At 47.1% G+C, this 25,115-nt stretch overlaps 1 protein-coding gene across 3 annotated transcripts in view; it reads right to left on the bottom strand.

Moving 5' to 3' along the window:
* Nucleotides 1-2,837: 2,837 nt before the first annotated feature.
* Nucleotides 2,838-25,115, bottom strand: part of LOC142994328 (zinc finger protein 521-like) — an 88,506-nt gene continuing 66,228 nt past the window's right edge. For all 3 annotated transcript variants that reach the window (XM_076145111.1, XM_076145108.1, XM_076145110.1), the window contains exons 6-8: nucleotides 20,340-20,471; nucleotides 14,882-14,997; nucleotides 2,838-3,839 (exon numbers count right to left, since the gene is read on the bottom strand). In XM_076145111.1, the coding sequence (XP_076001226.1) occupies nucleotides 3,810-3,839; nucleotides 14,882-14,997; nucleotides 20,340-20,471 (278 nt within the window). In that variant the 3' untranslated portion in view covers nucleotides 2,838-3,809. The remainder of the gene's footprint in view (nucleotides 3,840-14,881; nucleotides 14,998-20,339; nucleotides 20,472-25,115) is intronic.

Genomic DNA, 25,115 nt, shown 5'->3' with positions numbered 1-25,115 from the left:
TGACACAGCAGGTATCACTCTGGTTTTATCCGCTATTATTGCAAGAAAGAATTAAGGAAACGTAAACAGGCATTATAAGGTATTCAACATTGCACAGGAAATGAAGAGGCAACAAAGTCTGGTTTTGGCAGGGCTGTACAGAAAGGTTGAGGCGTCCATTTTGCTGACACAGTTCTGAAGTGAAAAGATGGCTCTCTGGATGTGGAGCGCCGGTGTGAGAGATTGGGTTACCCCAGACACTCCCAGTGGATCCCCCGGCCAAATGGATCTGGATCTCACGCTTGGGCGCACATATTGAATGCCATAAGAGGTCTCCGAGGTCTCCTTCAGCGGGAGGAATGCGCAGCCTAACAATGTGGAGTTTTCACCAAACTAAATTTTCCACCAAAGAAGAACGGCAGCAAGGACACGGTAACACAAGGGACGAGCACTGAACGCGTACTTATATCCGTTGATGGTTGGTCATAAGGGATGAAAGAGGCAGGTTTCCAGCTTTCTGGATTGCCACACACTGCACATGTTCAGTAGACACTCATAATTCTTTAATAAAGTCTTAACACAGGTCCCCACTTTCCCTCCTGAGCACTATGGCTATGAGGCAGTCAAATAAAGGCTCAAAATGCTTCTCGCCACACATCCTGAACGAGAACAAAAGCATTTTTGCAACTCCTGAACATCTGGCCTAACTGGCCCGGCTTCACTCAGGGCTGGCCGGCCTCTTAGTAGCATCGAGTGCCACTTGCATTGAGGTAATGTTCGAGCGACGACACCGCAGAGGATCAGCTGGGCTAAGTTATCTCTGAACAAGCCATCCATTCTGCTGCTTTCTGATGGAAGAATACTTGGGGGCTGTGTAATTATATTGCTTTAAATGAACCCTTGAGAGCGCCCCTGCCAAAGCACCCCACAAAGTCTCACACTTGGGCGAGTGTCAGAATCACAACACTTGTGTACGCACTCGTGTGTAGCTGTGTATGTGTGTGAGTGTGTGTGTGTGTGTGCGCGCGTGTGTTTTGCTGCTTAGGCTGGCGTTAAAAGGGAGGCCGCAGTGGTTCTGATACGCCTCACAAGTGAATTTAATTAAATCATAAATATGAGCTGGAGGCCGCCACCCAATTTAATGTAATGGATGATGTGGGCCAGTCCATCTCTGGCAAAGCAAAGTTCTGGACCCGATCAAATGCCCTTGAAGCTTATTAAAAGTGCCTGGCACAGCGAGACGCTAGCAAAGTTGTTTAATGGATGCCCAGCTTGCATTCAGTATGACAGTTAATGTTGGGCTGTACCATCTTTGATGTGGACGAGGGGTTGCGTCTCCATTGTGAGGACCGTCACAGCGAGAGGGGCCTGTCCATTCCTCATCTGAGCCTCATTATTGTGAATGTAATCTAATCTAGTAGATGACGGACAACATGCGCATTTGATGTAATGCTGTAAACGAGGAAACACAATAAAATAAACTCTATAAATTATGTAGCCGCTTCTATAGAATTGAAATATTATAACAAATTTGATATGTGATCTGCTTGAGTTGGAGTAACACCGTCATCCAGAATCCAATAGAAATATAATCCCGGTCTACTCGTCTTCTTATTCTCATCTATATTTACACTTATGATAACAAATTGAGCTTGTAAATATATCTGTGCATCTGAGTTTGTTTTCCTCTATAACCTACTTATATTTTCATAGTTATGCAGCGCCGAGCTTTTTCAAAACAAAACCGAAAGCTTGGATAAATGTTGTGCTGCGAGTGTCACCGTTGATGAATCATTTGCCGGGACAGACAGATGTTGTTGCACGGGTTCTGTCCCATTCGGCAAAGGCGGAGAAATCTTTTCCTTGGTCCCCCGGAGTGCTGGAGGCTCCCTAAATAGACCTAGCACAAGGGTGTATAGAATGGGACCGCACAGGGTGATGGGTAATGGAGTCATTAATAACACAGACCTCCCTTAAGATGCTCAGATGTTCGTTAGCGAGAGCCACAAGGGAGAGAGGAAAAATAGAATGCAATTTGATACGAGGAAAAAGGCAAAGTAAGCTTCTGATGATGATGGTGTTTATGCTGTCATGTCTGATGCGCTAATTGTACACACACACACGCACACACGCGCGCGCGCGCGCACACACACACACACACACACACACACACACACACACACACCGGGCACACACACACACGAACACACAAGTCTTATAAACAGAGAATGAAGGGACACATGAAGCCATTTCTTCATACAGTTTTTAATATTTCCATCACATGTGCAACACAAAAAAACGAGTTCTGCCAAATACAGAGCTCCATATTTGTACAATACATTTTAATAACATCAGAGATAACTGTCCTTTTGCGGCAGGAGATGGTGATTTCCTGTAAACTGTATACGAACAATTCTCAATCAAAATGTCAAAACATTAAAGTTTCATACAAAAGTGCATTTCAGGTTCAATGAATGCAAAACATTTACATAACAGAAAGGTTTAAAGAAGTTTCGTATGAAGCCACAATGGCTTCCAGCTTGAGCAGAGCAATGCAGAAAATAGAAGAGGAGCGTGCGGGCACTCTCCAGGAGAGCCGGGGATCCAGTTTTTCAAAACTAGTAAACCCCCGAGACGGACGAGAATCGGTCATAACCCTCGAAAATCCAAACGGATTCACTCCCCCCCTCCCGTTTGCAAAAAAACAAATATGAAGAGATAACCAAACATAAAAAAAACAAAACAAAAAGAGAATCCAGTAATCTCCAGGCTTCAGCGAGCAGTAAACATTAACAACAGAATTGTACAGGTTGAGTCAGTGGGCTGGAGATCCCCCCCCCCCCCCCCCCCTCCCCCTCACCCCCCCATGCTCTGAGAGCCACATGGGAGCTTCACGCCTCTGTTCACGAGCCAACCAGAGGAGCTGTGGTATCTAGCCTTTTCCAAATCTGTGTCACTGCGTTTGCATATATCAGCATCCTGTCCTGTTTTTCTGTTATCTGTTGTTTTTTTTCGTCCCCCCCCCCCCGCCCCCTCCCTCCCTCCCTCTCTCTCCCTCTTTACTCCGGCGCGTCGGTTTAGCGCAGATTAGTCGCGCCACTGTTCTCAGCTGGTCCTCTGGCAGCCATGTTACGACGGACATGCAGGCATGATCTCGGCCCGTGTGTGTGTGTGTGTGTGTGTGTGTGTGTGTGTGTGTGTTTGTTTTTTTCTTTGTTGTTGACGAAATCAAGCGTTAAACGCCGCCGTAATAATGGACTACCAGGTCAGGATGCAGGAGTGACATGCTGCGCAGCGAGAGTGGAGCTCATCAGAAGATGGTCCTCTTGACAACACTTCCTCCAGATTGCTACACTCTCAGTGGCACCCTGTTTCTCCTTTAAACACAACTGTTGGAGTCCCATCTGGTCTGATTGACAACGGCATTGATTTTTTTTCCCCTCCTCTTCTTTTTTTGGACATATATTTGAACTGTACATTGGCAAATACTGTATAAGACTGTAATATAGCTGTAGTTAAGCAACACATGAAGAATTCTATATACAAACATATTGGCTTTTTCTTTATTTTGAAATAACTGTTATAAAGAACGGAGAGGGTTCATTTATGATCTTTTCCCCTTTCTTCTTTTCTTTTTTTTAATCTTTTTTTTTCTCTCTCTTTCTCTCTCTCTCTCTGTCATTGTGACACGGTTCCTTGTGGTGTAACTGAATCAAAAGTTCAGTGCAAGAGAGTCAGCGGGAAACTGCACTGACGGTAATTGGCGGTCAGACATTATTTGCCGCACCACGTGATGCTCGTTCCCGGCCACGGCGCTGATCTTTGCCACGTTAGCTGCTGTGCTGAGTCAACGTGTGGTTCTGCGAAAGACACAAAGAGAAACACGGGAAACATTATGATCAGAAACAAAGCATTCCTTTCATTCGATACCTTCTGTTCTGCAAAATGGACACCGGGGCGTTGTTGAACGTCCACGCCGACGCTTTTTGCGAGTTACCTTAAAATATCGTGATTGACAAGCGCCGTCTCTTGACTATGCTGGTATTTGTATGTCGTTATCAGTCGTGCATTATCTCAGTCCAACTAACCTGCACGGTGGTCAAATCTGTGTGTGGATCAATAGCGTTTGGGATTAAGCACAGTTAAATCCTGGCTTGAGACAAAGACACAAGAGCACTGACAGATAACGTCCCATTCCTCCGTCATACTACATCTAAGATCAATGACTGTGGCCATGGAAACAAACCCTGATACACCTGATGGAAGATTATCAGCATTGGTGTGTTTTCTCAGCGCCTACACGTATTGAATAAGCTACAGAAAAAAAAGTTAAGAAAGACTTCAGTGCATGTAGAGGCTCATCATTCCAACAGTACGGCTGAGTTACCAATTGACGATATCACTTAGGTTTGCTCTATCTCCCAAATGTATGCACACACACACACACACATGCACGCACACACACACACACACAGAGACCATTGAGAGTGGTTGTAGTGGGGCAGCTGTGCCAGGTTCTTTAAAGGGAGTGTGGACCAGGGGGGTGTGTAACTGGTGTCCCTGGTGGGCTGAATCCAGGTCATCTTTTGAAGTGACTGCTAATCCCTTTAATGCAAACTACATGCCCCACTTGCTGCGCTCTGTTTAAAACACGGCCTTGGACTCGTTTAACTGGCATGGACTAGACACACCTGTCACAGGCTCATCATGCATGCACCCACCCACCCACACACACACACACACACACACATACAGTATGTACATAATTGAGTTTTAAACCATTTAAGATAACTTCCTTGCTGCTGCTCAGCTACTTTTTCAAATATGACGTATGAAAGATTTACAGATTTACAGAAGCAGTCACCTTCAGTTCTCGCAGGACAACCACACCCCCCTCCCTCTCCATCCATCCCTCCGTCCCTCCCCGCCTTCCTTGCATTCACTCCTTTACCCTTTCAGGTGCCTCCCATATAAAGCGTTTAAACACCTCGACAGCTTTGCTTTCAGCGAGGGCGATTACTTCCCGACAGGTGGGGTAATAAGCTGTTTGACGGGGGAGCAGCAGTGTGACCCCTTGTAAGGGTTAGCGTGGCTCGCCTGGGCCCCCACTCTCCCTTTTTTTTCCCTTTTTTTTAGAGAGGCTGCCCCAGAATGCTCCTCCGCTTCCTCTTTCCCTCTCTCCTTTCTGCTGAAATAAAGCTCCTTTAAGTGAGTCTGGGAGGAGACTCCCTGTGGGACACTCTCTCCTCTCCTCTCCTCTCCCCCCACCCCATCCTCCTCCACCTCCTCCTTACACTCCACCAACCCCCTACCCGCCTGCATCCCCCTCCGCCCCCCCAACCCCCCCGGTGAAGACATCCTTGGCGTTGCCGAGGAGGGACAGGAGCACGGCAACCTTATTAATGAATGCGGCCCATTACCCGTCAGCCTGGCTCCTCGGCGACTCCCAGAAGCCCCTGCAGTACGTGACTTCAAATGGCAGGATATTGACACAGGGAGAGCAAAGCAGCTAGGACTCGGTGTGTGTACCTCTCCCTCTCTCTCTCGCTTTGTGTGGGTGTGTGTGTATGTGAAAGAGAGAGAAACACAGAGAGGGAGAGAGAGAGTGAGAGAGAATGTGTGTTCACCTGAGTGTGCACTGCTTTTGTGCAAGTGTGCCAGTACGTCTAGGTGTGTATGTGTGTGTGTGTGTGTGTGTGTATGTGTGTGTGAGTATGGACCCCAAAGGAATGTAGCTCCTTGGATATAATGTAGGGCTCGTAACAGCTATTAGAGGGGAAAATAACCCCTCTGGGGAACGGCTCCCCCCCTCTGCATGTCCCAGCTCTGTCTGACACACACTGCATTCTACCTTTTCCTTAAACATGCCAGGAGTTTTCTCGCTGAGGGCTTTCTCAAGGACGGAGTTAAACGACTTCAGTGGCTGTGGCAGCCATGCAGACTAAAGGGAAATAGAGGGATAGAGGGGGGGAAACATTAAAAGAAAATGAAACTGATACCTTTATCTCTATGGATAGCGAACTCCGCCGAGGAGTTCTAAACTCTGCGAGTGTGTGTGTGGAAATTCATTCTCCCCATCTTCATTCTTGTCAGGTTCTTCCAAGTATCTCTGCACCAGTTTTCTGCAGGTCTGGGCTGGTTAATTTAAAGCTGGCAGTAAAAGGTGCCACACACACACAGACAGCGAATACACGCAACCTCTGCGAACTCCAGATCACAAACAAAACAACGCTCACTATTCAAAACTTGCGAAACAAAAGGCGATTCCGGGGCTCGAAACGTATTTGCTCCGTCCTTGCCACCATCCCAGCCAGGAGGATGTCACAGATTGTGTCACATTTTTCCAGAATTACAGCAATTTAGGATTAGATGCCCTCCATTAAACCTTTTTAGCTCTCGTCTCTAACTCAGCCTCTCAGCGCCATTCTGCTGCCCTGAACCCTCTGCCATTCCGCTTATCATCCATTTCCTTCCCTTCCATCCAACCCTTAATCTCCTCCTCGATCCTTTCAACCACCTGCTGGTCACACAGGCCTGCTGCAGGGCCCGGTTACCAGCAGTGTTCAGGTAAACCATAGCAGTCAATTCCCCACTAAATTAAATTTTGCTCTGATCAATAATGCGCACCCTCTCCTCCTTTATGAAGACAGGCTGCACTGGCTCCCAGCGAGCCTCTTCCTCCTCTCCTATTCTTTTTTCGCCGGCTCTGTGCCATCGCTCTGCCGCGACTTTCATCTGATTACATCACCCTGCTGCAACGCCCTCAGGGGTGGTGGAAGAGGAGGGAGAACACCCGGCAGGGGTCTTGTGTACCCATGCAAACAGGTGCAACATGTCTAAGGAATTTAATGCTGCAGCAGAGAGGGAGAGAGGAAGAAGAAGGGGAGGCAGGGCGGCAGATAGAAGAGAGCGCTAAAGTGCAACTAAGCTGGGGGAGTTGATTTATTAACTAATCATTCTTTATGTTGTTTCCCATTCCTCTGGTCTCCATCGATAGCACCCGGTCTCAAGTGAGGCAACAGAGGTGCATCTCTTACATCAGCCCTGCAGCAGAGGAAGGCCAGTGGACTAACACACACGCGCAAGCACACACACATCCTCCTTTCATCTGATGCCGCCGTATTAAAAGGCAATCTCCACAATGTCCGACATCACAGGGAGGAGACACAAAGCTTAATTGCAACACTAACCATGTTTGATTAGCATTATGCTAATACCTGCAGAGGACATGTTAATTAGGTTGTGTCTATACTTCCGCTTGGTGGTATCCAGCATGTAAAATGAAACCGAGGGGTTTATCGAGCGGTTAGAGAGACGATCGAGCAAGAACCACTTTTGACGCAGTGTAAAACCGGCCTGATCTGAGGTTGAAGGCGCTGCATGCAGAGAGGTGACCACCACCATCAGTGTTAGTGTATGAACCTACACTCCACGAACAAGCGTAAACAATGCAAGAGTCATTAATATGCTTTTAAGTAATACAGCTGAAAATGCTGCAGTTAAGCTGCAATAATGGAAAATGTACTCTCCCACTGACTGGAACGTTATTCCTGCTCATGTTGGATAAGATATGCAGCTTTAGATATTATATTATAGTTAATCAAGCCTTATTTATGAGCTGGAAATTAGTGTGTTTCTGGTGGATCAAAAAAGGGTTAATAAAGAGAAATCTCCATCCGGAAGGCAGGCGAGTAAGTTTGAGTGATACAAGTATGAGGTCATGTGTTTTGTATATGTTTTGGTTCATTTCTAATGTGTACACAACTTTTTAAACTTAAACTAATGAATGTGTTTGGGTGAGAGAAGCATCCTCTGTTAATGGAGATATAACAGAATGCAATAAAATAATTTACAGTCTTATAAATATAGTCTTATAATTATAAAGAGACATTTTTCAAGCCTGTAACGCTTCCAACAGTAATGACATTCCATTCAGTGTTACTTATTCTACGGTAAAGAGAGGATTACACAACAAAGAGACGTTTTACTTTGAATGTTCATATCGCCTATAGCCAAAGTGCCTTAGACTCTCTTCGCATACAGTCAAACATTTACAGGAAGGAGGGAGACGCGCCTCCTTCCAAGCCACTTCTGATTAAAAGTCTTATCACCGCGTGCAGAGATTCTCTCTTTACCGTGTGCGTCTGTCTTACAGTAAGTCTGGAGCTGCATCTGGAGCACGGGGAACGCGCGCAAAACCATCTGAGACCCACGCACACCCGTACTCATCACTCAGGAATTTAATTAACGCAGAGGAGGACGTCATCAAACGATGCTAAAACAAAGAGCCCGACATCTTCCTGCTGGGTGACTTTAAACGCTCCAAAAAAAAAGGGAAAGGAAAAGACGGAATGACGGACGAATTCAATCAGTGAATTTCGCTTCATCTCCAATTGGCAACAAACTTCCAAAAACCGGCTCTAAGGGGAGGAATGGGGAGAGAGTTGCATTCAGCCCTGGATCTTTAATGGCGCCTTGAACTCGGTCCAGCGTATTGACTCAGCCGTCCCTCCGTGCATTCCCTTCTGTTGACCAGTCCACTAAGGGAGTAATCCTTCCCCGCTCATGACCCCGGGGCCAAGCTCACTGCTGGCCAGTTCAGCCAATGAAGAACGCAATCAAATAAATAAATAATTCGGCGAGGTTGGCATTCTCCACAGTCAACACTTATCAGGGCCATGGGGGAGGTTTGACCCCCCGAACGCTGTTGTGCCACAACCCGGCCTGGTCTCCTTGGTAACAGACTGTCTTGTTTGAAGTAAGGTGCCCGGGGAGCAGTGGTCACACAGCTACAGGGCGGGCGCTGACAATAACAACGGATGTCAGATTCCTTTCGTGTGTATCGTTTTGCGTTTCGATCTCATTGTATGAAAAAAAAACTGAAAGAAAGAAAATAAATAAATCCATAATACTTGAAATGCTTTGATTAGACGTCTAACTACCCCGACCAGATACTTCTGAGGTGTAACTAGAGATGACGGACCACCCTTTTCGTGGGCTGGTGCTTTGTAGCTCCAAATGATACTCATTACCCTGTCTAAGTAGACAAGTGAATGGTACTAGAAACACACTATGCAGTGATCCTGCTGTTTGACTGAGGTAGCAAAACAACTGCACAACTGCTGTGTTATTATGGGGCCTCATTAAGTGAGGAGAGAGTGGGAGACGGGGAGAGAGAGAGGGAAAGCAATAGCAAGAGAGGGCCGCGGAGAGAGAGAAGGGAGAGGAGGGAAAAAACACAAGAGAGCGATACAAACTGTATTCTGAGGTGATAGCAACACACAGATGCCTTTCCAGCTAAAATGAAGACTATGACTAAAGAACCCAATTAAGGGCTTTCTTAGGGGAGCCATCTTGGGAGGGGGATGGGTCTTCCTGGGACATGAGCCCTGGGCTACATCCTCTAATTAGACAGAGCGAGGGGGGAGGATCTCTGCCTGTCACTGGGAGGGAGATGGGGTCCATGGGGTTCCACATGTCAGTCCCAGAAACAAAACACAATTACTCTCACATTTAACCACTTCAGTCGGGGACAGACTTTGACTAGGGGATGCTGCACAGCGCTGTCCCACCCTCCCCTCCCCTCCCCTCCCTCCCTCCCACCCTCCCACCCTCCCCACCCTCGCTCGTTGGCTTGCTGCGAGATATGCCACTTCGCAAACGCAGAGATTTTGAAGACTAAATCTTCCTCCTCCTGCATTTCCGTGCTCGTCTCTCTCTCTCTCTCTCTCTCTCTGTCTCTCTCTCTCTCAATCAGACGAGTGGCGACAAACCGAGAGCCAAACTGCGCTCTCATGTTTTCCCACCGAATGGAAGCGTGAGTCAGAATATTATAGGCACACATATTTAGTGGGCCTATCAAGTTTAATTGCGGCGGTCAAACGTGTGAAATTGAAATTTGAGGAGTAAATGATTGTGCCAACAGTGTCTTTATTGGACAATATAAGTGACACTTGAAAGTCAAATCACCGCAGACAGCAAATTAAACGTGTAGTGAAAATCCCGAGAAGTGCTGATGAGGCCGTTTATCAAAGTTGTTGAAAAGTCAAGCAGAAAAAGTAAAGAAGACGTTTGTGAGGGAGAGATCCTGTGATGGATTTGACGCACCAAGCGTCTCTTCTTTGTTTGGATTTAACTTTCCCCAGTGGTGCAAACGCAGGAAGAAGAAGAAGAAGAAGAAGAAGGAGGAAAAAAAAAGAACAGCTCAAAGGCTTCTGGGAGTTTTTGTCATGTCTCCCTCCAGACAATGTGTTTGCATGCACACATCAGACCCTTGGAGAGACAGAGACAAAGACAAATACATACAGCCTGCACACAGATGTATACGCAAACACGTATTCACACTCACGCACACACACGCACACATTCACACACACTGAGAAACACAATATCCTCTTAGGATCATTAGGTTTGCTATGCTGTCTAATTCTGATCTACCTACAAAACTAGAACACCACTATTGTGATACATCGTCAGTCATCCAAGGGTGTTTATGTCCCATTTACAGTACTGAGTGTTGTTTGTACATAATTATAAATAACCTTAAATATTAACGATGGCGCCTCGCGAGCTGCTGTCTTTTAATTCATTCTTTCATTTTTGCGCCGCAACTTTTTTCAAATGGTGACAGAATTCTGAGCACCTGGGGTGATGAAGACGAAAACAAGTTGTCATATAAAAGGGAGAAGGGAAAAAAAACCAAGATACAACTTTCAGAAGCGCGAGGAGCTGTCACACTTGGCAGATCGAGATATTCAGAGAAAGCCGAGATGTTTGAGAGCCACTTAGGGGCCCCCGACAAATGAAGCTTTGCTTTTGTGTGACACGTTAGGGACGTGGGGCATTTAGGGCATTTTTGAGGGCATGTTATGAAATTCATGACAGAAAGAACTCTGCTTTGGTTCTTAACATGGTAAAGATTGAACCTCCTGAGACAAAGACAGTCATTGTGTATGCATTTTTAATTTCTCCTTGCTTGTTTTGGATTAGTGGGACCTAATAAGTAAAGTAAAAGTAAAGCGTGTGATCATGAACACAAAGAGTATGACACATTTCTCCCTGTCTGCTGTGTTTTGTAGAGACCGAAAGCCGAATTTATACCAATAGGGGGCAGTGAATAATGTCCAGACAACAGCTTTAACAGGTTTAAGTTAAGCTGGAGGGAAGGAAAAATGTGTCCACATATGAGGACACAGGGTCTCAGGAGGTTAATGAAAAAAAGCTAGAAAAGGGGAAGTGGCCATCCAGAATCAACTTTAGGCTTGTTGTTTGTATATTCAATGAATTAATTTTACATTATAGGAGAGGCTAAACACATTTTTCGGTTGAATTTCACCAACACCTTCCACTTATTACTACTTATTTCCTCCTGCTCCTCTTGGCTCTCCCTTCCCTCCTCCTCTCCTCCTCTCCTGCTGTCCATCCCTCTCACCGTCTCCGCCAATTTCCCGTCTTAGACAGACATTATGACATGCGTAGCTGTTTACACTGACCCGGTGACCGTGCCGCCTATAAATATGCTTAATTAAAACAGTGGAATTGGTCACAGCTTGGCAATAATGGCTATCACACGGGGAGAGGAGAATCTCATTTGTGTGGGGAAGTAGAACATGATGCAGACGTGCTCTTGTCACTTTCAGCACTCATTAAGGCCGGGGTAGCTTTGGATTGTCTTTGAAGGAATCCTTTTAAAAGATACTCCAATTAAGGTACGTGTCCTGCGGGCGTCTGAGGAGAGGGAGAAGTCATACAGTACCCCCAGTCCTTCCACTCCTGCGTTGATCGCGCCACGACTTAACACATGACTTACAATCAACGTGTCACTCCCAAAGAATGGTAATGAAATCGGAGGACGGAGCGGATAAATGACGGGCCGGCTTAAAAGGAACCGGGGAGCCCGGTGTAGAAAATGTCATCCTCGCTGTTGTGCGACTTCAATCTCACTTCGGAATTGTCTTCGGAGGGGTTTGGGATGGTTGGGAGGGAGAGGCGTCCAGCTGCGCCCCTCCGGTACGACGCCTTAAAAACGAGCGCGCTTCTTCTGCCAATGAGTCGCACTCTCTGAAATGTCAGATTTAAGCTGTGGCTAATGCTGTGCATCCATCAGTTAATGAATCTGGCTAATTAATCCAGCCGAGCAGCATTGTCGACGGCTCCTTCTGCGATGTGAAAAGCGACTGTATCCGGAGCCAACGCAGAGGGAGAAAGGGAGCCAAGTTTATTATCAAGTTTCACATTGCACCGTGGCCTTTGTTACAACCCAGGGGCTTTTTTTTTCCCACATCGGGGAACGAGGGAGGAGAGGCTGCCTTTAAAATGAGAGGACAGTGGATCTTATTTGGGTAAGAGGATACGGTAGGAGTCCTCGTTGCTCAAAGGCTGGGCAGTAGCTGGGGGTCAGTGAGAGCGCCGCACAGCCATCCCTGTTAGCACAAATACTGAACTGCTTGCCCTCCCCATCAGCACCTCATGAAATATCTAGACTTTGCTCCATATTTTAATGGGGTGAGGGAGGGGAATACACTGGGTGGAGAATGTGTGTGTGTGTGTGTGTCTGTGACGATGGAGCGGAGTCCTCCTGAGAGTTTGGAGGCAATGGTGGTCTATTCATCTGAGTGCTTATTTTGTCTGTGAAAGACAGAGGAATGAGGGAGGGAGAGAACGAGAAAGAGAGAGAGAGAGAGATTATTCTCCTTTGGAATCTGGATTCTGGGGCACACAGGCCCAGGAGTCAGTCAATCTGGCTGGTCTGAGGGGGGCGGCTGGGCGGGGGGTCCTGGGAGGGCTGATTAGACGGATGCTCTCCCATCATCCATCTCGACAGGCTGGCGAAAATTGGCTCGCCCCTCGCAGGGTAGAGTTCACGGGGGGAGGCAGTGGGGGAGGATGTGGAGACGGTGCACTGGATACCTGTCACAGCCTTTGGTCTGTTTCAGGATCTCAGCAGCAAATTAATAAAATATCGTTCCTGCTTCCCTTTACCTGCCGTGGCAGCTCTCCCTCTCGCCGCTCCTTCTCCCAGCTTGCACTGGCCCTTTGACCCCTCCGACTACTCGGAGAGATGAGGAGCCCGGACAGCCGGAGAGCGGGCCAGAGTGTCAGGGAGAAATAGGGAGAAAGTCCAAACTCCAGACCTGGTAAAGAGACAGAGCTCCCTCTTTCCTCGCTGCTGGAAGACAGCTCCACTTCAGACGGACTGACAAACGACTGGCCCGTGTCAGCGAGACATTTTGAAGTGTGCTACGTGGGGAAAAGACAACTGCAAACAAACAACTAAAACCCAGAGTCCAACTTGCTCTGTTAGTCCAACGCTTTAACTATGGATGACGTATACGCAACACTTCCAGAGGAAAAGGGGGGAAGTTAGGAGAATAGGGGCTACGTCTCAAAATAAAGACGGATCTGGGAAAGAAAGTAGCAAAACCTTCAAACTGATCACAGCGTCAATCAGCTCTGCAGTCTTATTGCTGTATTTGAATGCGCACAATGTCTGTGTGTGTGTGTCTCTATGCGCCATGCTTGCGTCTGAGTGCGTAGACTCACTTGGGAGCGCCTTGCATGACACAGAGTGAGCATAATGATCACCTGATCCCCCAAGCTCAATCTGTGCTTCCCTTTCATAACCCCCTGTTTCACAACAAAGTGCCATAGGTCTTTCATGTTCTTGCTCTTGTCTCCTCGTACGCGTCGTAAGACAATGTAATCACGCCTTAAAAAGCACCTCGGGGAAGTGGAGATCACTTCATTCCCAAAAATGTCAAGCCATGGAAGACGGAAAACATCCCTAGGTTATTTGAGATTGTTTACAGGTATCTGCACTCACCCCGACTATATACAGAACACTACTGCCAATGAGAGATTAAAATCTGATAAATAGAAAGCCTTGGATCGAATGGAAAAAAATCTCCGTGTTGGCAGGGCGGGGAAGAAGAAGGTTTGCGAATAACCTTCTTCTCCGTGTTGGAGTTGTATGATGCTGGATGGAGCCTTGTTTTATTCATGGCTGCGGTGCTGAATGACCAATAGATAATGACCACATTCACCTTCCTTCTGGCAGACGCACGCCTGTGTGTTTACAAGCTGAATCTCAATATGAAAATCATTGCTGGTCAATAGGAAGCCGAGCCCCAGACGCTTCTGGCTCGAAGCGAAGGAACGCCGATGTGCTTCTAATCCCAGTTTCGCGTCGTGTTTCTGCTTGGAATATTTGGAAAGAAACATTTACGACGACCGGATTAGATTGAACGCGCGAGTTAGACGCTCTTCACGTTTTAATGATTGGGATTCAAAAGGTAATAGAAAAGAATCTGGATATGAGAAATGTGCCATGTGTACAGTGCAGAATCCCCCAAACACAACACTGCTGCTTGAAAACACCACCATACTGATCTAATATAATAAGGTCTGTTTCATTTTTTCAGGTTCTCCAAGGAGCCGAGGAAGAGATTGCTAGAAAATGGATTATCTCTCTAACGTCGCGAGTTCATAAGTCCAACTGCTAACTTTGTTGAAGGGCAGATACGGTCTCCCACAGGACAAAGCTCATATTTAGCCACGAGGCCTCCTCTGTGATTAGGAGGGGAGATGCAGGCATATTGACTCAACGCTGTTTTTGCCTCTGCACTGTATGTAATTACCTCCTCAAAAACGAACATTCCGCTAATCCTCTAATTCCAGATATTTTAGTGCTCTGCTGGCCTAATAAGCAAATCAAATCATATCTGCACATCACAAATGAGTTTTGGAAAACGGACTGTAATAATTCCTTCTGAGTCTTTTATCCCGACCGGGGGAATGGGAGGGATCGTCGAATCTCGGAGTGTTGGGTGTTTGTTAAGCTGCTGGCGTGTGTGTTGATTAGAGACGGGCGATTTTTATTTCTGCTGGTAGTTCCGAGGCTCACCTGTAACTCTGTCTGGAAGAAGAACTTCTGCGGGCACTGCGAGCAGTCGTAGATCTTATCCTCCTGACCGTGGGCGGAGAAGATATGCTGCTGGAGCTTATTGGCCTGGACAAACACTGAGAGAGGGGACACAGGAAGGGGACACAAGGACAGAGTCACAACAGGATCGAAAACTTTTCATTTCACAGCTCTTATTGTGGATTTAGCTCGATTAGAGAAAGGTCTCGCTCACGTTACCGCAACAAAGCCGACATCATAACTGCAGAGCGTGTCAAACGGCGAGAAAACGACTTAATTACAACACAAATTAATGTGCGATAAATCAAACGGACAAAAAAACAGTTATGAGATATATTGAATAATTGCAAAAAAAACTAAAACGAGAGAACAATTTAGATGTTGAGAGTGAAGTGAGGCCCGGTCATATCCGCGGCACTACAGTGAGTGAATGCATAATGGTTTGGGGAATAATGATGCTCTTTATTTAGCGCCACTGTGGGGACAACAAGCCAGAAAATAAACAACCACAAAAATGGCATGGCTTCAAGAGCAAAACATGGCCTCCATTAGTCTACATCGCTAATTATATTGACGATATAAATATTCATGGTGTTGCACTATTTATTCATGCAGACTCAGAGTACATTCATGATCATACAAACACACATCTCGCTGCTGGCACTTAAAACACATAACATACATTTTGTGCTTTAATTAAGCCATAGTCCACGTTGGAACGCTAAGTGGGATGCGATGCGTGTGTTGGAGTGCGGTTCAAAATGTCTCAGAGTTGTACGTGTGTGTGCGTGTGTGTGCATGTGTGTGTGTCTCTAAGGAGCACTTCAAACATGCCGTTTGTTATCCAGGACCCTTGTGCTTTAAGGATGGCTGTCTAATCTCAAAGGTCTGCTGGATGCTCCGGAAAAAAGTTAGCATGTGGGGGCTTCATTAGAATTCCTTACAGCTCAAAAATAACTTTTCTTCTAAGGTGCGCGCGACCGTGGGCAACCAAGAGAGGGAGAGGAGGGAGAGGCGGCACAGTCACATAAGGTGAGGCGTCTGTTGGCGATGTCACCAGGGTCGCTGCAGCCCTCGCGGTACACAAGGGAGTTCAGCGACATTACAGTGTTCCAATTTTAAGCACACCTGGGAGAGCAGATATTAATTATTGAGCCACGTACACCTGAGACGCGCCGCCTTTTTTTTTCGTGTGTGTGTGTGTGTATATGAGTGCGGAATGGATGCTCGCCACAATCCTGACCGCGGGAAATAAAAGTTTAGATGCAGAGAGGCGTCACACTGCGGCTCCGCTCTCAGACTGCTAATGCCTGGGTGACAGCTGTCTCTGGAACGCGGCAGCATGTTAACCAGAAATGAACAAACCTCCTCTAATGAACAAACAACAACTCCATGGTCCATTTCTGAAACTAATGACCACAGCAAGATGAGGATAAACATAATCACAGATAGATCGCTGTGCAGTTTGTTACAAAACATGGCTCGCTCAAGGTTAGGGCGTCGGGTGTAATGCATGGTTATGTTTGGAAAATGATGACAATTTTCTTGGTGGGGAATACATGCCCGGAAAGTAAAAATACGCTGATAAACAATTGTTTTTTTTCTTTAGCTGTGTTTTGTCTGCATATACTGTACAGAAGCAGGTCACAGCAGCTGCGGGAAGCCTTCATTATGTCTTTGGCTAGAGGAGGAAAAAGTCAATACAGCAAAAATAAAAATGGATTTGAGACTTGGGGGGCCTTCAAATACTGTACAATAGGCCTAAACAAAACTGAGATGTCAAGTTAGCTGATTCTCTCCTCGCATGTCTATCTGACCCAGTGCTAATAAGAGGCGCGTTCTTATCAGGTATGAATTTAATGGCACCGATTTATAGCTCATAGGACAAAGAGAGCTCGAAGCTAAGTGTGGACAAAATGTGCTTAGATTGGGCATTTAATGTGATTGGGGGCTAATGTGTCCAGGTCGCTTAATGATTTGGGTTATTGTTATTGAGGATGCAACATGTAATAAAGATAAAGAGACTGACAAGGGCAACATAAGGAGGACGGCGTAACACGAGTCACATTCAGAGGCGTCACAGAGGTTGTTTTTTTCCATTTCTTTTTTTTACAAGAGTTAAACTAAGGACAGAGAGAAGAATAATCCAAAACCACATCCAAACAGGATCAGTGGCTGGCCATTGTGGTTCTCCCTGCTGAGAGTGAGCAAGAGAGGGAGGGAAGGAGGGAGGGAGGGAGGGAGGGAGAGGAGAGGAGGGAGGGAGAACTTTGTGGAGTTTGTTGGCTATGGTAGCCGGAGCCGAGCGGAGAGCGCTGAGCCGGGTTGGGGCGTCAGGGGTGTCAGGGCTGAGGGGGCTGAGGGGCCAAGGTCTCCTCGCTGTGGGGGATATTAAGCCCTCTGATTAGATCTCAGGGGCCGCCCGTGGCAGACGTCTCCTTTACTACAGGCCCCAGCTCATCTTTATTTTGGCAGGGTGGTGCTCTCTGCAGGCTGCACTGCACCAATACTAAGCTGTTTGTGCAGGGGAGAGAGAGAGAAAAAAAAAAGTTTATCCTTTTTTTTTTCCTCTTTCTCCACCGGCCAGCCCCCCTAACCCCTCCCGCCACCCCTTTTTCTCCTTTTTCATTTATTTATTCGCCAAGCCTACATGTGTTTTGTTTCTGGTTAATCCGAGAGTTCACAATGCCGACGCCGATCCGAGCGTTCAGAGGGAAAACAAACAAGTCATTTGTGCGGAGCTGAATTGGAGTTTCGGGTAAATAACAATTACCGTCTTTGTTTTTCAGAGTTAAAACGACGGCTGTGTCGGATGTGTATGTGTGTAAAATGGTACAATCCTAATACGGTGCACTGGCAGAATGCAGGGGAGAACTATCTCACAAAACTAATTAAGCTATGGTTTGTGTCATACTGCGGAGATCTTGTGTAGTTTGTCAAGTTTTTAACTGCATGGGGGTGACATGAGTAAAAGAAAAAGCACACACACACACACTCACACAGAGAGAGAGAGACACACAGACACACGCACCACTTTCATCAGGCACACTTTCTTCTGTTTTGTTTGTCTTAAGTACATATTCCCAATCACAATTTCCACACCAGCCCTCAGCAGCGCTCCTAAGGGTGCAGGCAGACACTTCTAGCTGCAGGCTCCCCCACTTCTGAAACCTGTCAAATCTGTCCTGGGAGAGTCAGCCTCTCTCTCATCATCCAGGGGCTTATGGACCTCTCTCCATTTACCCTCCCTCCCCTACGCACTTCTCTTTTCCTCCTCCTCCTCCCTCCTTTCATCTCACACCCCAAACTTGCCAGTTGCGCTTCCTCGGCTTCCTCCTAAGTTTTGTCTCCTTTTCTCCTCTATTTTGTCTTCCCCTCATCTTCCGTCTGTGACTCACTCTTCCCCACACTTTTTCCCCCAGTCTATTTCCCCGGAATGATTTGTCCTCCCTCCACTCCCTCTGGTGGGATTGAGGATAATCAGGTATGTCAAAGAATGACAATCGTTCCCTGCCTCCCTCTGCGTTTTGGGTCACGGAGGGTGGATCAAACCAACACATGGGCATCGAGCGGGAGAGGAGGGGTTAGATCTTTAAAAACCTGAAATAACATCGCAAATTAGGCGAGACTCAACAACCAAAGCCGTGTTATCGCCTCCGCCACCTGCTTTAATCACAATTTTGCTTTTACGTTCGCTCTCATTATGTCTGAAATTATGATTGCCTTTAAATTGGTAATTCGAGTACTTCAGATTAGGAGGTGCAATAATTAATCAGCAGTATCTCATCCAAAGTAATGCAGTTAAAAGGGAACCGTATTAAATTATCTATTACACATCCGGTTGAGTGAGTGAGTGAGTGTTTGCTGAAACTAAACAGCAAATTTAGATTCTGGTATGATTAATTACATGTAAGCAGCTCTGTCAAATCCCAAATCTATCAATACATAATATGAGGATTGCATATATCTACAAATCAATACACACTGCGCACACATAGATTTTTTGGGTGCGTCCGTTCTCCCCATCATGCCAAACTCAATGTGAGGAAATATATTCAAGGACAGCTGTTAGGCAATCTCTCAATCCGTCCTCCTCCTCTGAGCTCTCTGGCTCAGCTCTGCCTGTCCCCTGCATCCCCAACAGAGGGAGGCCTTTCAGAGCGTCCTCAGCTCTGCCTTCCCCACCGCCGCTCTATTCGCCCATCTGTCTGTCTGCTCTGCGACCACTGTCCTGAGGGTGTACTCTCCCTCCCCCCGCTCCCTCCCAGCATCCCTCACTCTCTCTCTCTCCCTCTCTCTGTCTCTCTCGCTCTCATGCGCCGTGATCGATATGGACGCGGAGGGAGAGGGGGGGACCTGTCTGTCAAAGCTGGCGGTAGAAAATGAAGGCTCAGATGAAGGAGGCATGCTCTGTATATTAAATGCCCGGACCCCTGTGAGGTAGCGGGAGGAGGCGTGGGGTGGAGATATATCAATAGGGCCTGTGCGAAAAAAGAGATAAGGCCAAAACAGCAACGCCAGAAGAAATGGAGCCAGGAAGGAGGGGAGAGAGAGAGAGAGAGGGAGAAAGAGAGAGAGAGAGAGAGAGAGAGAGAGAGAGATAGAGAGAGAGAGAGAGAGAGAGAGAGAGAGAGAGGGAGAGAGAGAGAGAGAGAGAGAGAGGGGATACAAATGAATGCGGAGCGTGGATGTGAGGTAGATGAAGAGATAACGAAAGAGAAAGAGAATATGGAGTGAAATGCGTCGCGGAACTAATGATGTTAATTGATGTATCAAGTGGACCGGAGACACGTGGGGAAGGGGGGGGGGGGGGGAGGCGGGACAAAAAAATGAGGCGAAGGCGAATGACGGCGAAAGACCCCCTCGAAAAAAAGTGCGAGGAAGAGTAAAGAGCTGAGGAGGGAGAAAGAGTGAAGAGCTGAAGTTAACGACTTTGCAGATTTCATTATAGAGATAGTTAACCCTGTTGACACTGAAGGAGGGCGCTATCCTCTCAGGAGGAGTCCGGTCCTTCCACCTCCACGCACAGAGACAGATGAGATCATTACAGCTATCAGCACCAGTGCCATCCACAATTAGCACATCTTCTTTTCTTCCCCCCCCACTCCTCCATCCTCCTCTCTCCTCAACTCGCACCCCCCCCCCCCCCGGCACTCCTTCCTCCCCCCCCTCGTCCCCCCCCTCACCTCATGACACTTCTTTGGCCTTGATTTGGAGGCAATTTGACTAAATAAAAAAGCCGCATGCAGCAAACGGCTCTGGCCCGCTTGCTTGACCTTTTCCGACTCATTTAGAAACCCATTTTGCTTTCTCACACAAACGCAGAAGATAGCTTTGGAATGTAAAGATGTGGATTCGCAAGAGGTGTGTCCCTGAAAAGCAAGCACGTGCACACACACACACACACACCACACACAGACACGCACACATATATACATACCTGTAAAGCAGACGGGACACTTGAAGGTTCCACCCATGCCCTCGAAGCTGTGCTCAATCAGGTGGCATTGAAGCTTCGCCGGTGAGTCGAACGACTGACTGCAGAGCTTGCATTCATGGTTCAGTCCTTCCTCTGCCGGAGAAGAAATAACAAAAGCAGACGGAAATTCAGAAGAGGGAAATCAGAGCACGGATGGCAGAGAAGCATCAAAGGTCTCGCTCTCTCCTTTATTCCTTTTTGTCATCTTTCTTTTTTTTTTTACCCCCAATGCGAAATTTCAACTTGGACAAATTTGTGGCAAAGACTCCTGCCTGTGATTTTCATGATGCAGACAGGAAATAGCATTACATGTGATCTGCTCCCATCAGGCATAAATTGGATGGATCAGCAGGGGTCCTAATCGCCCAGACAGGGTCTTACACTTCGGCGAACGGTGAACGACGTCTGTGATTACCTCAGACACAAAAATGATTTACCGCTTGTTTATACTGTAGGCAAATTAACGGAGATGTGAAGAAAAGCTATAAATGAAGCAAACAGTGGGACTTAAAAATGGTATATTCCCTTTTGCAGAATATAAATTAAAACAAATCAAGCGTCACAACACAGCCTCGTTTCGGTGCATTCAAGGACGAAATGGAAAAAAAGTGAAAAGTTTCTGCAGCCTTCCTTCAATATCACCAAATCAACTCATCAGCTCTTAAATATACATGCGGCCCTGTCAAAGCTGTCAGAACTGCTCTCCTTTACAATAACACATGTTCACATGTCAACATTTTTAATAAAGCGAGATGGCACTTATGACAAGAGCAAAACAGAAATCTCAGTTTATCGGCTCGGCATTAGAATTCCCCACACGTCGATCTCTGCGTTCAGACTTTCCCCCAGACGCGGTGGCTTCAAGAAGTGCCGCTCAGCCTGTGTGAACCTGTGCGCTCGTTTGCAGCACCGTGATCCGCTGACTCAGACTTCCAGAGAACTGCCCGTCTTCCAGCCCATCAATAAAAGACCTGTGCACTCTGCCACGGGGGGTTGGACCGGCGCTCTATCAAACCGCTGCCAGGCCGGACATTAGATCAGCCGCTGAGAGGGACGTGGGGTGGGGCGGACACACCGGGGACTCATCTGAGGTTTGTCCCGATCTCCCCCTGTACTTGCTACGCCCTCATAGATTCTGCTTAACACGCGTACACATACACAATCATATCTATACTTTATAACGCCGGGTCCATTTTCTTATGAACTAATTGCCCTACAGCTCAAAGTAAGAAGCAATGGAAAGAAACGAGTATCAGTTTCGGCACCTATGGGCCGAGACTGAGTGAGAGTGACAACTGTAACCCAGCGACCCCCTTGGGAGGAGAAGGGGAAGGGAAAATCTCCTGCAGTGCCAACAGAAACAGAGGGAGTGTATACGTTTCAGTCTGGTATATTTCCACATGTTCTTTTACTGTCTTTCCCCTAATAACATAACCACATGGCACAAGTGCAGTGAATCACGCACGGCCATGTTTACAGGCTACAGGCAGACGTATATCCCTGCGTGACCGTCTGGCTTAGACAAATGGCCGATCAAACGGATTTTCATGTATTTTTGATGTAAAAAGAGATGACGATGTGTTCTGCAATCACGCATTCCCTTTCTGACAGACGAGACGAGTGTCTGAGTGTAGCAGCAGACATCTGGGAGGAAGAGAGTGTGTGTGTTGAGGGGGGAGAGAGGGGGGGGGTGAGGGTGGCACGCAGGCGTACAAGCAGATAGTTTGATCACCGTCCTCTTTGATCACCATTCACCGTGCTTATGTGTGAATGTGTGTGAGGGTGTGTGCACGAAAAGGTCAAGCGCGCTGCAGAGTTCACCGCTCTGCCTCCTGGACCATATGTGCAGCCCTCGTTTGACCCTGGTGCATAGCAGTGTCCCTTTGGAGACCCGGCCTGCTTCATTATGCAGCTAACTCTGCACCTGCCTGTCTGACCTTGTGCGTGCATGTGCTGCATGTGTGTGTGTGTGTGTGTGTGCGTGTGTGTGCGTGAGTGTGCAGGTGCATCAAGGGAAAATGGCACGAGGACATGAATACTGTATGTTTTCCTAATGCAGGTGGGTGCTTTGTTAAGTTAAGAGTTTCCCTACTTAAGTAAGAGTAAATTAGCACCAGTGGTTAAATGTAATCAGGTATTCAAAGTAAAAGTAATCATTGTGTGAGTGTTGAAATATTCATGCATTGTGTACATGTTAATGCATTAGTGATGAAAATCCCCAAAGCTGGAGATAAAAGCTTATTCATCCGATTCTACTAACAACCATTATCTTCAATTGTAGAGATTCTTGAATAAAATAATGTAACTTCTTTTGAATTAAACAATAAAAACAATTACCAGTCAGGGGACCAGAGTGAGATAAGATCCATCAAAAGTCTTTATGCGGCCCTGAATTTGAAAATGTGATGCAAATTAGTCGGCAAACAAAATGTAGAGAGAGAGAGTAACAAGTACAGCTGCAACTCTGGATGAATACAGAAGTGGACAGTAAGAGAGCGTGAGAGGTTTGATTGTGTCACGTCTGTGGCTCACACGGGGCCGGGTGTGTGTGTGTGTGTGAGTGTGTGTGGGGTGGGGTGGGGGGTGGCAACGGCCCTCGAGTCGGGCTGGCAGCCTTTTTTACTCGGCGAGAGCCAAGGGAGAGGAAGTCAACAACTCGCTCGCTCCGGACTGAGGTCACTTCCTGTCGCCACCATCCCTCCCCCCTCTCCTCTCCCCTAACCCTTCACTTGCGGCTCGCCCAATCAGCACAAAGCCCCACGACGGAGCCCCTCCTCTCCATGCGCCGAGCAGACTCTGGATATAGTTACAGGGCCACAGGGGACCGTCAGCTCTCTCTCTCTCCTCTCTCTATCCTCATCGCTCTCTCTCCTTCTCTCCCTCCTCCCGCTCTGTTTTCTGACTCTCTTGAGTGTTCTCCACTGCCACCACCCTGTCCCTGTGCACTCCTAAGAAAATTCTTCAGATGAGAACTGCTCCTGTGCCTGCTCCCTCTAAGCATCCCTGACACCAGCAAAGTAAGCCAATCTGCATATCCACAGGGCCTCGCGTTCCTGTGGCTCATGGTTTATGTATTTCACAGCTCCTTAAAACACAAACGCCTAATATCTCTCCCATGTGGAGGACAGGGTGGGAGAAGGAGAGAGAGAGGGTGGGGGAACTACTCTAAAAAAGAATGGTCTTTATTTCTCCTCGCTGTTTACTTTTTTTTTTTTCTTTATCTGAGCTGAAGTTCACGCGCTGTTGAAGGTTGTTTGGGACGCTCCGGCTCGCAGCTCCGGCTTTCATAGTTTAGTAAACTCTTGGTGTTGCAATGATACAGATGCGGCATAGTGAAATGTTTGCGTTTGCCGCTCGCCCCTGTGTGTGTGAGGTTGCTTTGCTGCCTGAAAAACGGGAGACTGCGGCAACGGAAGACGGAGAAACTTCCCCGATAACGGTAGTGTAGTTAAGTATGACGCAGGGTATTGCCTAATTAAAAACTCTCCCTCAGCTTCTTCCGCTGCCCCTCACTCTATTTAAACTACTCTGCGGAGGAGCAGCTGGAATCGGAGGGGAGTTCAGGATCACTTCTAGCATTTGGCTTTGTAACAGAAAAGTCTGATACCTAGATTTACACTCGTCTCTGGGGCAAAGTCAACGGCTCTCTTAAGCTCGCTCTTAAAGACACCCATGCCGCTTGTGTCGCCAAAGCAGCACACTCTAACAAATGATATTAAGGACATCAATCAAGACACTTCTTTACCAAGAGTAATGAGTAAACAAGTGGGGGAACAAAATGAGAATATTTAGTAGGTAGCAAAGGGTTGTTTGTGCTAAAACACAGATAAAACCGCCAGTAAAACTAATAGGTCACGCTAATGCCAAGATTCTACCTGCTCAGACTCTGTTTGCCACTCGCAAAAACGCAGCTTTAACTCCGACTGCACCATCTGTCAGATATTATCCGGCCTGACGTTGGAGTTGCATGTTAATAAACGGGGAAGATTTGGTTTTTCAGCAGACCCGCTGCTGTATCCACAACCCACTATGGGGATTGTGGATGGTAGCAGAGTAGAGAGCTTCAGGCCTGTAAACAGTAGGTGGGTTTACTTCTCTCGTCTCTCTGCGGGAACTATCCATTAACTGATAATGGGGGGAAAATCAGAGTGATTAAGGCCCAGGGAATTATGGGTGAATACAAATTGACTCCACCTCCGTGTGGTGTGCTCTCTGGAGGTAGGAGCACTCCTCAGAAGATGCCAGCTCGTTTCAGAAGCACTACAAGGCCCATTAAGGCCCGGAGAATGCTGCAGACGGGGGTAGGGAAGGTGGTGGGTGGGAGCGCAAAGGGATGGACTCCCTCCGGACTGCAGCTGATTGGAGAACGGGCGCCTGGGGGGAACATTACTAATATCTATTTCCTGCCTCCACAGTTTGAGAAAGACAGAGTGAATCAAGTGCAAAAATGTAGAAATTAAAGTGCAGGATTTAATCACGGCTCCTTGAAAATTCACCCCCATTCTATCAACGAGTTAATGTATTATGATGGAAATATGGCCTAGTGCAAGCTATATAATCAAAGAGATTGGAAAACTACCACAGCATGAAAAGAGAATCTTTACTCCGGGTTGCCTGTAGCGAAATGGGCATTTTAAAGAAACGTTCTGTGTCTGGAAGAGGGAAAGTCAGTGTAAGATGAGATAACCGAGGAACCAAAGACCCCATGTCAGGGTCCCATGTTCCTCGCATGCCTGA

This window comes from Genypterus blacodes, unplaced genomic scaffold (genome assembly GCF_046128005.1).
Source record: "Genypterus blacodes isolate CSIRO-AG114 ecotype Tasmania unplaced genomic scaffold, CSIRO-AGI_Gbla_v1 ptg000029l_1, whole genome shotgun sequence".
Classification (NCBI taxonomy): Eukaryota; Metazoa; Chordata; class Actinopteri; order Ophidiiformes; family Ophidiidae; genus Genypterus; species Genypterus blacodes.
The sequence above is the reverse complement of the archived record's forward strand: the minus strand, read 5'-3'. Positions and strand labels throughout refer to the sequence as shown.